Source organism: Mytilus edulis, chromosome 2, assembly GCF_963676685.1.
Source record: "Mytilus edulis chromosome 2, xbMytEdul2.2, whole genome shotgun sequence".
Taxonomy (NCBI): domain Eukaryota; kingdom Metazoa; phylum Mollusca; class Bivalvia; order Mytilida; family Mytilidae; genus Mytilus; species Mytilus edulis.
This window is the reverse complement of record NC_092345.1, coordinates 81952573-81965974: the sequence shown is the minus strand read 5'-3', so window position 1 is coordinate 81965974 and position 13402 is coordinate 81952573. Positions and strand designations below refer to the sequence as shown.

The window sequence follows — 13402 nt, the reverse complement described above, 5'->3', positions numbered from 1 at the left end:
TTCGGCAATGATGCTACTTTGAGTCTTGATAAGGGCTTAACAAAGCTACGTTTAGTTTAAAAAAAAAAAAAATATATATATCAAGTTTAGACAAATATTTCTGTGAAGAACTTTATTAATAATTGTTATAAATATCAATTTTATTCAAAAATTGTTTCTTCCTTAAATATACACGGTGAAACTAATGTTTTAAATGCCTAGTTTTGTGTACACTTAATCTACACAAGGCCTACATCGAGTATCGACTGCATGTAGACAAAACATGTTTTACACTACATGTAAACATTAAGTTTTATCAATGGGAACGTAATTTTGTTTAGTTTACGTGTGAGTTACACTTACACAACACCGAGTTTAGGTCAATGTGAACACGGCCTTAGTCATGTTATAAGTAGTTTACATGTAAGTGTTATATATCACAGGAGTCACACTCAGTCATGTTATCAGTAGTTTACATGTAAGTGTTATATATCACAGGAGTCACACTCAGTCATGTTATCAGTAGTTTACATGTAAGTGTTATATATCACAGGAGTCACACTCAGTCATGTTATCAGTAGTTTACATGTAAGTGTTATAATCACAGGAGTCACACTCAGTCATGTTATCAGTAGTTTACATGTAAGTGTTATATATCACAGGAGTCATACTTAGTCATGTTATCAGTAGTTTACATGTAAGTGTTATATATCACAGGAGTCATACTTAGTCATGTTATCAGTAGTTTACATGTAAGTGTTATAATCACAGGAGTCACACTTAGTCATGTTATCAGTAGTTTACATGTAAGTGTTATATATCACAGGAGTCACACTTAGTCATGTTATCAGTAGTTTACATGTAAGTGTTATATATCACAGGAGTCACACTTAGTCATGTTATCAGTAGTTTACATGTAAGTGTTATATATCACAGGAGTCACACTTAGTCATGTTATCAGTAGTTTACATGTAAGTGTTATATATCACAGGAGTCATACTTAGTCATGTTATCAGTAGTTTACATGTAAGTGTTATATATCACAGGAGTCATACTTAGTCATGTTATCAGTAGTTTACATGTAAGTGTTATATATCACAGGAGTCACACTCAGTCATGTTATCAGTAGTTTACATGTAAGTGTTATATATCACAGGAGTCACACTTAGTCATGTTATAAGTAGTTTACATGTAAGTGTTATATATCACAGGAGTCACACTCAGTCATGTTATCAGTAGTTTACATGTAAGTGTTATAATCACAGGAGTCACACTCAGTCATGTTATCAGTAGTTTACATGTAAGTGTTATATATCACAGGAGTCACACTCAGTCATGTTATCAGTAGTTTACATGTAAGTGTTATATATCACAGGAGTCACACTCAGTCATGTTATCAGTAGTTTACATGTAAGTGTTATATATCACAGAAGTCACACTTAGTCATGTTATCAGTAGTTTACATGTAAGTGTTATATATCACAGGAGTCACACTTAGTCATGTTATCAGTAGTTTACATGTAAGTGTTATATATCACAGGAGTCACACTTAGTCATGTTATCAGTAGTTTACATGTAAGTGTTATATATCACAGGAGTCATACTTAGTCATGTTATCAGTAGTTTACATGTAAGTGTTATATATCACAGGAGTCACACTCAGTCATGTTATCAGTAGTTTACATGTAAGTGTTATATATCACAGGAGTCACACTTAGTCATGTTATAAGTAGTTTACATGTAAGTGTTATATATCACAGGAGTCACACTCAGTCATGTTATCAGTAGTTTACATGTAAGTGTTATATATCACAGGAGTCACACTCAGTCATGTTATCAGTAGTTTACATGTAAGTGTTATATATCACAGAAGTCACACTTAGTCATGTTATCAGTAGTTTACATGTAAGTGTTATAATCACAGGAGTCACACTCAGTCATGTTATCAGTAGTTTACATGTAAGTGTTATATATCACAGGAGTCACACTCAGTCATGTTATCAGTAGTTTACATGTAAGTGTTATATATCACAGGAGTCACACTCAGTCATGTTATCAGTAGTTTACATGTAAGTGTTATATATCACAGGAGTCACACTCAGTCATGTTATCAGTAGTTTACATGTAAGTGTTATATATCACAGGAGTCACACTCAGTCATGTTATCAGTAGTTTACATGTAAGTGTTATATATCACAGGAGTCACACTCAGTCATGTTATCAGTAGTTTACATGTAAGTGTTATATATCACAGGAGTCACACTCAGTCATGTTATCAGTAGTTTACATGTAAGTGTTATAATCACAGGAGTCACACTCAGTCATGTTATCAGTAGTTTACATGTAAGTGTTATATATCACAGGAGTCACACTCAGTCATGTTATCAGTAGTTTACATGTAAGTGTTATATATCACAGGAGTCACACTCAGTCATGTTATCAGTAGTTTACATGTAAGTGTTATATATCACAGGAGTCACACTCAGTCATGTTATCAGTAGTTTACATGTAAGTGTTATAATCACAGGAGTCACACTCAGTCATGTTATCAGTAGTTTACATGTAAGTGTTATATATCACAGGAGTCACACTCAGTCATGTTATCAGTAGTTTACATGTAAGTGTTATATATCACAGGAGTCACACTCAGTCATGTTATCAGTAGTTTACATGTAAGTGTTATATATCACAGGAGTCACACTCAGTCATGTTATCAGTAGTTTACATGTAAGTGTTATATATCACAGGAGTCACACTCAGTCATGTTATCAGTAGTTTACATGTAAGTGTTATATATCACAGGAGTCACACTCAGTCATGTTATCAGTAGTTTACATGTAAGTGTTATATATCACAGGAGTCACACTCAGTCATGTTATCAGTAGTTTACATGTAAGTGTTATATATCACAGGAGTCACACTCAGTCATGTTATCAGTAGTTTACATGTAAGTGTTATATATCACAGGAGTCACACTCAGTCATGTTATCAGTAGTTTACATGTAAGTGTTATATATCACAGGAGTCACACTCAGTCATGTTATCAGTAGTTTACATGTAAGTGTTATATATCACAGGAGTCACACTCAGTCATGTTATCAGTAGTTTACATGTAAGTGTTATATATCACAGAAGTCACACTTAGTCATGTTATAAGCTAACATATATTCAGAAATTATTGCAAGGTTTTTATTGATGCGAATAATGCAACTAATTCAGTATTTTTATGTCTGAATGTTGTCACTGTAGCAGATTTTCAGATTAATAAATAATCTTGCGTTTTAGTTCATTTTTCAGAATTTGCAATAATTTCTGAATTTACAGTAGATGTTTATAACTGCCAAATGGTGGAAATCAGGATATGAATTGTAGTATGATAGAAGTGTAGTTTTTATTGACACTCAATGTTCAAGTAAGATGATTTCATGTAAATTGAATTGTAACAGTCAAATTCAAACATGGCAAAATGTAAATTATGCTTCACATGCTAACTGTGTGCACCAGAGACATATTGTTATTGGATCTTATTCCAGGTATACAGATTTAAGCCTTTTAATCTAGACTGAATATAAATATATAGATATTTTTTTACTTTGAAGTTTTGAATACGTTACTTTATTTTGCATTAGTTATCTCTTCTCTTCTGCAGAATAAAGGTGTGTCATGACTTAATGAAATAAATTTTAGGTTCACAACCCAGAACTTGGTTGTTACATAAATTCCTCTTTTTCATTGGAGGACGAGAGTGATGATGTCATATCCTCTGTGTCATCACCGGTTAGTCGTAAGAGAGTCCATTTTCATGGACCCTACTTCAGACATAGGAAGGTAACCAAAGTTTGGTGATGGAATTTGGCGAAGCTGGTAGAATGGATTTTTTGTTCTGTTTTATTTATTTTTTGGGTTTATAGACTTTTTCCATAGTTTTACTTGAAACTGTCATCAAATTAACAAATTAAAGCTGTACTAGATCATATTCCTGAAACTTGTTAAGACCATTAAAACTTATTTGATCCATTAGAACCTTCTGGTGTGAATTGCTTGTATTGTAAACTTAGATTGATTAAATTTTGATAAATCTAATGACATTAGTAGTAAGTTAATAACTTGGTGAACTATATATTTAAAAAAAAAAAATGAAAAAGTAAGCATCGGCAATTTGTTAAATTTATCTTATTATTTGAAAAATTAAAACAAAACAATAGTTGATTTTTGAGGATGTGAACTTCAACATGGATGCCATTTTGGTACTCCTCATTACAAAATCATAGATTTTTAGAGGTTTGTTCAAACCCATTTTTCTATGGTTCAATATGGATTCAAAATCAAATTTGTGGAACTATATAGTAAATAAGGATACATCTACAAAAAATAAATAGAATAGAAACTTTTGTCTGGTTTATTAGATAAATAAAGGTGAAGAAAATGTCAAAATAGAATCATTTTGGGTACCCTCAAGTTATACACTAAACTGATTTATGTAAATTTTACACAAAAAGTAAAAATGGATGTTAATTTCCAGCATAAAGCTAGTAGTTAAGATTTTTTTTTGAATTTTTAAGACTTCTGTTACACAATTTTGTTTTATAATATACTTCCCTCCTAAAGAAAAAGTAAACCTTTTGTAAGACTTGTAGCTTCGGTGCAGGGACAATGCTTATATTCCTCTACCTACTGTTCGGGAGATTTACATGCTTTATTTGGTGTTGGTACCATAAAGGATGTTGTTATAAAGAAAAGAAAAAGCAAAGATGATTTTTTTTTGTAATTTGATATATACATGTGAATATGTATGTATAATACAGTTTAGACTAATACAATATATTATGATTGATAAATGTTTAAACTAATACAATGTATTATGATAAATGGTTCAGAATTCTGTATCTTTGAAGTTTTGTGAATCACTTAAATACATTTGGATTATAACTAATATTTTGGATTTTTTTTTTAATTTACTTATAGAACGTATATGGTTAGATCATATATATTTGATTATTTTATCAGGTTGTTTACCATCAGGATAGAGAGTATCTTCTGTAATGATCTCAGAAAGAGTTCATTTTTAATTCATTAGAATATATTTTTCTTTCTAGTCTATGGATCGGCAGGACTTCTCAAGTGGTCTGAAACCTGAACATGCATCTGGTCAAGGGCCCACAGCTCCCAGCAGGCCTGGTAGTAAAAGTCCTTCAGTTCCTACGACACCTGTCTCACAAAGATCTCCTGTCCACCCAATGATGCCTTATCACAGTCCATTTGGATCACCTACAAATTCTCCAATGTTACAGAGAAGGTCACCTTCACCACGTCGTAATGAATTTGGATTTGCTTCGGCAGTTTCTAATTTAGTTGATCAGGCTCATTCTATAGCTGAAATGGATCGGCGAAAACATTATGGTAATTGTATCTGTTTATGATTGTTTAGACAAAAATTAACCAGAATCTTTTATTCAATGATCATTGTAACAAATCACAAATATTCACCGTCTTTAAGAATAAATAATTGTACCTTCATTGCAATATGTAGTAGAAATAAATCATCGCATCAAATTTATTTACATGAAGATTTCAGTTTATTAGATGCAGCTTTTTAAATGTTAGTTAAAAAAATTAATAAGTATATATCTGAATGCCTCCAATGGGATTTAAAAAATGGAGAATTGATTATATAGCAAATCCAAGGTTACTTCTAATTTGAGGTCACAAGAGACATAGCTAAGCAGGTATTAATGGTTTACTAATGCATGGCTTTTTATTCTATATTTTGTAACTGCATGGTACAGTTCTAAAAAGGGTTGGTTTTTCATTTTGTCAATTCCTATCTAAAAATATCATGTGCATTTTGTTGCTTTTCAATGGTTGCTTTATATGATTTAGAAAAAATCCTCTGTTTACAACACTGTACACACATTAGAATCAGTTCAATTAACATACATACAAAAACTATAAATAATAATACAATGTATATACTGCATCGTGCTATATTTAATACCATAGTTTTATTGATATTTGATGAAAATGAATGTTCCCTTTGGATTTTAAGTAATAAATAGTTGAGTAAAGATACACACTTTACAGTACAGAACTCATAGTGCTAGGTTGGGGTACATATAGATGACTTTCCAATTCCTGCATTTGCCTGTACAATGTCACAATGTTATAACCTCACTGTAAGAATACATTATTTGCCTGATCAACTTTGGGTCAAGCTGTGTAACTCATTCATATAAAACAACTCGAGATTAGTCTATATTGATTGATTGATTGTTGCAGCTCATTGCAAACTTTTGTTACCTTAGTCAATAAAATGAGACGTAGGCTTCCTGTTTACAGTGTTTGCACTAGCAGCACCAACATTGTTTTAGTTTGTGTGATTAGGTCATTTACTTTGAATGTATTGCCATATTAATTTCAACATTTACATATACTATCAAAATAACAACAACAAAAACAGACATATCTCTGTGTCAACAGTTTATTTTACTTAATTTCTGTAAAGTCCAAGGAATTTTTATGAGGTTTATATTGAATATTGCAAAACATGAAATTTGATTCAATCCTAGTAAAATTTTGATTGTATGCAGTATTTTCTATAATTGTATTAATGAATGTTACTGTCTCTGACTCTTGATCAACAATCACAAAAATAAATAAAAACATTCATTTCTGAATATTCAATAATTGTACATGTATTAACTTTGTATGTTTTATGTTTTCAATCAATTTCATTGATAATATTCTATACCATTTTGACAGGTTTCAAAGCGGATGAAAGTTTAAGTCTACCCAATTCTCCACAACAAAGGAAATCTAGGAGTTTGAGAAGACCACCATTACAGCCACAAGGGAATGTAATAGGATCTCCACTACCTAGTCCACAACCACTGAGAAAACGGGATTCAGCATTTTATAGGTCAACTTCACTAGAAACTAGGTCACGCTCTCCTTCTCCTTCAACTACAACACCATCACAGACACCTCAGGCAGAATATTATGGAACTGCAAATTTAACTGATAGATCTCGAAGTCCTAGCCCGGTATCAACACCTCCTAAAAAACAGAAACAGAAACAGGGGAGAAAACTCCCACCAGTTCCTTTACCACCAGCTTTAAAACCTTCAACATTAAATCTTTCAACACCAAAACTCAAAGACAAAAACTTGCCACGTGTTATGCCATCACCGACAATACCACAACCACCAAGAAGTCCGGGAAATATTAATTTTCCCAGATTAAATCAATCACCATCACACGCACCTAGAAACTTTCCTTCATCAGGTTCATACAATTATAATTTACATTTAGGAAAATTTGGAAAACCAGAACCTTATAGTCCAACAGAAAGAAATAATTTAAACAAACCAACAGTATCAGTGCATTCACGAACATTGCCAAATATAGGTAGAAGTAATAGAGACCAAGAAATATGGATGCGTGAAAAATCAAACATTAGACATGATCTAAGATCAAGTAGCCAATCACCAGATATAAATAAAAATAGTAGTGATAGAACTAAAATATTAGCTGGAGATTTCAATGACCCTTCGTCAAGCTCAAACAGAGGTTCTAGACCCTTAAAGACTGTGCCTAATGGCTTCAAACCAAAGGGTAGAAAAAAGAAAGCAGAAAAAATGGAAATGAGAAGTGATAGCAATATACCTCTAAATATAGACTCTGATGAGGATGAATCTGATTGGTGTTGATAAACTTTCTTTTTAATTTATATATACATGTATATGAGAATATTTTTAATAGTCACTTTTATTTCACAATTCAGATGTGAAGAACGTAGGTAATTTGGCATTCTAGAAATTTATTTTAGTACCTATTAGTAAAACCATGAAGTGCATTTCCTTTTTTCACTGTTTTTGCATTAGTAAAATTCTTTAGAGTATTTGTACAATTGAAATAACATGATGTGATGTATTGTATGTTTACAGTGTTATATCTTGTATCATGATCAGAAAGTAAATTTAATCGTTACTATCACATACAATGAGTTGTTTTGAGATTGGTCTACAAGATTTTATGTGTTATAAATGATGTGTTAAAATATTTGTCAGAATTTTGAAAATATTAATACCCTTCACTGCCATAAAATGGTTTTCTCTTCCTTTAATGTGAATTCATTGTAGTTAATATTATGTATATTTTATTGTTTAACAATATTGAATATTGTCCATTGCCCATTTAAAGGAAATTGTCATTTGTGGTGATTGGTAGTACCTTTTTATTGTGTCGCTCCTGCAACTAAGTTCTGTCATGAGATTATTTCCCATCTCATAATGTATTAAAAATGTTGAGAGTAGAAAATTATTGTTATGATAAAGACTATGTTTAATCCTGTTTTAGAGATTTTGTCGAAAGAACAAAAATTAACACTCTCTCTGCAAAGGCAAAGCATTCATATACAATAAAAAAAGAAATTGATCAATTTTACATGACCCAACTCCATAAATGTGGCTCTGTTCACCACTATCACTTTATTTATAAAACAGAAAACCTGAATCTTTTGACAGCATGAATAGAAAAAGCAGACATTTCATTTACATACACCATTTGAGATGTAAAATGGCGCTCGTCCCTAATATTTTTTTTTTTCATTCCACAAACTTTCATTACAGATAGAATTTACCAGTATAGTTCATGTATCCACATTCTCAGAGCATCACCCACTTTCACAGATTAAAAACAAGTATTATTATTTTATTATTTATCAATGATTTATTTAATTTTTTTGATTATTCCAATAATCTTTTTTGAAGATACTTATTCCACAACCATTTCTCAACTGACTTTATTGAAAAAAACTTTCAAATGTTTTGTTACATTTGCATGTTTAAGGAAAATTTCTATTTGAAGTACAAAATAAATGCGGAATACCTCATATCTCTTTTTACTCATTCAACGGATTATTCTCTAAAAAAATTGGAAAAAATTTCCTGCTTAGTCCTTTGCCAACATTTCAGTCAGGTATAGATAGCACTTTCTTTAGCTAAAAAGTAGTCGTAAGCTCTAATTTAAAAACTTTCATTAAAAGAATATTGACAGTGTTGATAAAGAGTCAGCTTGAAACTATTGACGACACCAGCCTTAATTTGTATATTTCTTTTTAAAAGTATATTGCCTGTTATTTCTTCTCCGTTATAGTTTATGACAAATTATTCCCAAAGTTTCCTGTGATATTATCTCCAGTTGTAAGTGTGTGTGTTAAATGTTACTTATTTGATTGTGTACTTTTTATATTTTATTTAAGGGGCTGGCCCCACAGTGTATTACTGTTTCTGGACAGCTTGTTTCAATGTGTTCATGTTGTTTTATACTTGTTCATTCCAATCACTGTAGCTTTATAGAACTTGCCAGAATTTTGTTCTGTTTGTATATTCCAGTAGGTGATTCATTGTAGATAAACAATTTATAGCACTTACTTCATTATATTTTGCACCTTTTAAAAAATTAATAGGTTTATTAAATTTTGTAAGTTTGTGTTATTAATATTATGTAAATAGTTATTTTATACAAAATTTTGTAGATATGACATATAAAATTGTATGTTTCATTTGTCTTCAGATAGTTTGTGTAACTGATCAAATATTTAACATGATACCAAATACTTTCTAATATAGACATCCTAAAAATAGTTGATATTTGGTTTTACCAGTTTGTATTGGATATTTCAGCTGCAATTTGCATGTCCAAATTACATAATTTTTACAGTATTCTTGGGTTTTTTTCAGCCATTATATTAAGCTGCCAGTATTAATGGGTAAATAAGTCATGTTGAAATCTAAATATAAAAAGGCATGTAAAAAGAAATGCAATTTAGTCTACTTTGACCTAAAGTTCTACTAGATCAGAAAGAGCAAGTAAAAGGCCAGCAAAATAAATAATCGTTTATTTTAATATGTTTGTGGAACTGTTTTCTTTTACTAAAATAGATAATCAATCTTTGGCTCTATAGATTTTTTTTAATAATATTCTTCCTAAAATGTTGTTATTTATATTATCTTTATAGGTATAAATGTTTATTTTTGTTATATTACTCTATCAAATATTTTATTCATAGGCCACACTAATTTATTTTTCAGTTCCTTGGATTTTCGCTATCAGGAGGCTTCTTATCCTTAAATTCTTAAACTATGAAAATTTTTTGAAATTGTCAAAACATAACATTATATTCATCTGAAAAAAATTCTCTGCTAATTTAATACAGAGGAAGTTTTTATTTTTGTGGAATTTTCATAAGTAGAATTTTTCAATTATTTACTAGTTTTTTTAGCACATGCAACAACATTATCTATCACAAAAAAAAATGATTAGCCATGTTCAATTTTTGAAAATCCAAAGAACAAAACTTTTTGTGTGGTCTGTCTTGTTATGGGATTTATGATTAATATTTTCAGGGATTCTTTTTAAGTTTAAAAGAAAATCTTCCTGTTATTCAATCAGGATTGTTACACCTTACTGTAGTAAACTGGTTATTTTATTTAAGACTAGTGTTAATGTCAAGATTGTTTTATGTGATCAATCAACTATATGCTTTTGTTTTATTAGATAAAATAATGTACTTACAATGAAGTTAAAAAGATCCATACTATATACTGTATTGCATTTGTAACAAATGAAATAAATTATTGCCATCTATCAATCATGCATTCAAATCTGGGATTTAAAATTTTGAGAGAATTGTGCAACATCTTACATTGATAGAGAATACACTAAAGGTCTACTAAAACTTATACTGCTAAAATGAAATTAAAGACTTTTTCAATTATATATCCTGATTGCACAATAATTTGATAAAATATGTTTTGTTCATTATTCTTGAACTATTGATAAGCATTACAAATTAAGGCACATCAACATCCTTATCAAACAAGTGCAATAAATATGTATTTTTCAATGCTCATATCATGTAAGAATCAAACAAACATAACTGTCATAGTTTTGAATGTGTATTGTGTATGAAATATTTCACTTATCATTATTTATTATATTAAAAGTATGTGGACAATTGATTTACATGTATGAAGAATGAATTACTTCTATGATTTTTTTATTTCATTGCTTGAAATACAATAAATAATTTAAAAATATTCTGAAATTCTGTATTTGGTTAGACCATTGTGAACTTGTGACATATGACCTAGATTCATGAAAACTCCAATGTTTTCTACAGTTCCCTTTTTGTTCTAAAATCTTTTCCTTTATAAAAATAAGGAAATGTAGTATGATTGCCAATGTAATAACTATCTATATTGAAAGAAGTTCAAAGATGTGTACAATTACATATCATTGTACAGCTTCAACAATGAGCAAAACCCATACTGTCAAAATTCAAACTGAAAACTAACAGCCTGTTAGAAGAATGGGAAACTAATACAGCTGACAATAAACAAAGACAATTATTAGATAACAGGTCCAAGACTTTGGACATGAAAACAACAGAATATAAAAACCAACTGTGAAAGTCAGTTTGAGAGGACTCCTCAGACTAGTACTATGCATAAAGTAACTCCAGACTCTAAAGAGCCTGTGCAGCCTACCTATTTCTATTTGCATCTGCAATAATGGAGACTCTAATATTGTGGACTGGGAAAGAATTTATGAAATTTGTGAATCTCGTATTGTTTATCATTTTTTTTTGTCGAGCTGCGACTAAGCTCAACATATGGATAGTGATCCGGCGGTGGTTACAGCATCTGTGTTAGCTAACTTCTTAAAAGCATTATGTTTTAGAAGTTGGAAGACCTGGATGCTTCATACTTTGTATATAGATGCCTTATGTAAGAAGTTTCTGTCCATCTCATGACCATAGTCCTTGACCGCATTTTCATGGTTCAGTGACTACTTGAAAAAAGTTTTGTAATGTTAATTTCTCTCTTATTATGAGTAATATGATAACTATATTTGGTATGTGTGTACCTTGCAAGGTTCATATGCCTGTCAGGTAGTTTCACTTGACTTCGATTTTATTTAATGGATCAGTGAATTAAGGTTAAGTTTTGGTGGTCAAGTCCATATCTCAGATACTATAAGCAATAGGTCTTGTATATTTGGTGTATGGAAGGATTGTAAGGTGTACATGTCCAACTGGCAGGTGTCACCTTACCTTGACCTTATTTTAATGGTTCAGTGGTTATAGTAAAGTTTTGGTGTTTTGGTCTGATTTCCTTATACTATATGCAATAGGTCTACATTTTCACAGTTTATTTCTCAGTGTTAGGTTTTTAGCTCACCTAAGTGAGCTTATGCCATCACTTGGCGTCCGTCGTCTGTCGTTGTCTGTCGTCGTAAACTATTTCAAGAATCTTCTCTGAAACTACTGAGCCAAATACTTTCAAACTTTAACTGAATGTTCCTTAGGGTATCTTATTTATAAATTGTATCCGAAGTTTTGATCTATCAACAAACATGGTCGCCATTGCTAAAAATAGAACATAGGGGTCAAATGCAGTTTTTGGCTTATAACTCAAAAACCAAAGCATTTAGAGCAAATCTGACATGGGATAATATTGTTTATCAGGTCAAGATCTATCTGCCCTGAAATTTTCAGATGAATCAGACAACCTGTTGTTGGGTTACTGCCCCTGAATTGGTAATTTAAAAGAAATTTTGCTGTTTTTGGTTATTATCTTGAATATTATTATAGATAAAGATAAACTGTAAACAGCAATAATGTTCAGCAAAGTAAGATTTACAAATAAGTCAACATGACGGAAATGGTCAGTTGACCCCTTTAGGAGTTATAGCCCTTTATAGTCAATTTTTAACCATTTTTCGTAAATCTTAGTAATCTTTTACAAAAATCTTCTCCTCTGAAACTACTGGGCCAAATACTTCCAAACTTTAACTGAATGTTCCTTAGGGTATCTAGTTTGTAAATTGTATCCGAAGTTATGATCTATCAACAAACATGGTCGCCATTGCTAAAAATAGAACATAGGGGTAAAATGCAGTTTTTGGCTTATAACTCAAAAACCAAAGCATTTAGAGCAAATCTGACGTGGGTAATATTGTTTATCAGGTCAAGATCTATCTGCCCTGAAATTTTCAGATGAATCGGACAACCTGTTGTTGGGTTGCTGCCCCTGAATTGATAATTTTAAGGAAATTTTACTGTTTTTGTTTATTATCTTGAATATAATTATAGATAGAAATAAACTGTAAACAGCAATAATGTTCAGCAAAGTAAGATCTTCAATTAAGTCAATTTGACCAAAATTGTCAATTGACCCCTTAAGGAGTTATTGCCCTTTAAAGACTTTTTTCACAATTTGTTCATCATGTTGACTTACTTTAAAAAATCTTCTCCTTTGAAACTGCTGTATCAATTTCAGCCAAATTTAGGCTAAATGAGTTTGAGAGTATCTAGTATAAATTTTATATTTTATTTCCTTGTATGTCAAGAAACATAGCT

The 13402-nt window shown here is 30.8% G+C and overlaps 1 protein-coding gene across 24 annotated transcripts in view; it reads left to right on the top strand.

Annotated features, from left to right (window-relative positions):
* Window positions 1-11078, top strand: part of LOC139513141 (voltage-dependent calcium channel type A subunit alpha-1-like) — a 215630-nt gene extending 204552 nt beyond the window's left edge. For 21 of the 24 annotated variants that reach the window (XM_071301395.1, XM_071301392.1, XM_071301389.1 and 18 more), the window contains 3 exons: window positions 3667-3807; window positions 5076-5379; window positions 6739-11078. In XM_071301395.1, coding sequence (XP_071157496.1) covers window positions 3667-3807; window positions 5076-5379; window positions 6739-7685 — 1392 coding nt within the window. In that variant the 3' untranslated portion in view covers window positions 7686-11078. The remainder of the gene's footprint in view (window positions 1-3666; window positions 3808-5075; window positions 5380-6738) is intronic. The other 3 variants (XM_071301394.1, XM_071301393.1, XM_071301391.1) reach the window with 1 other exon arrangement.
* Window positions 11079-13402: the final 2324 nt, after the last annotated feature.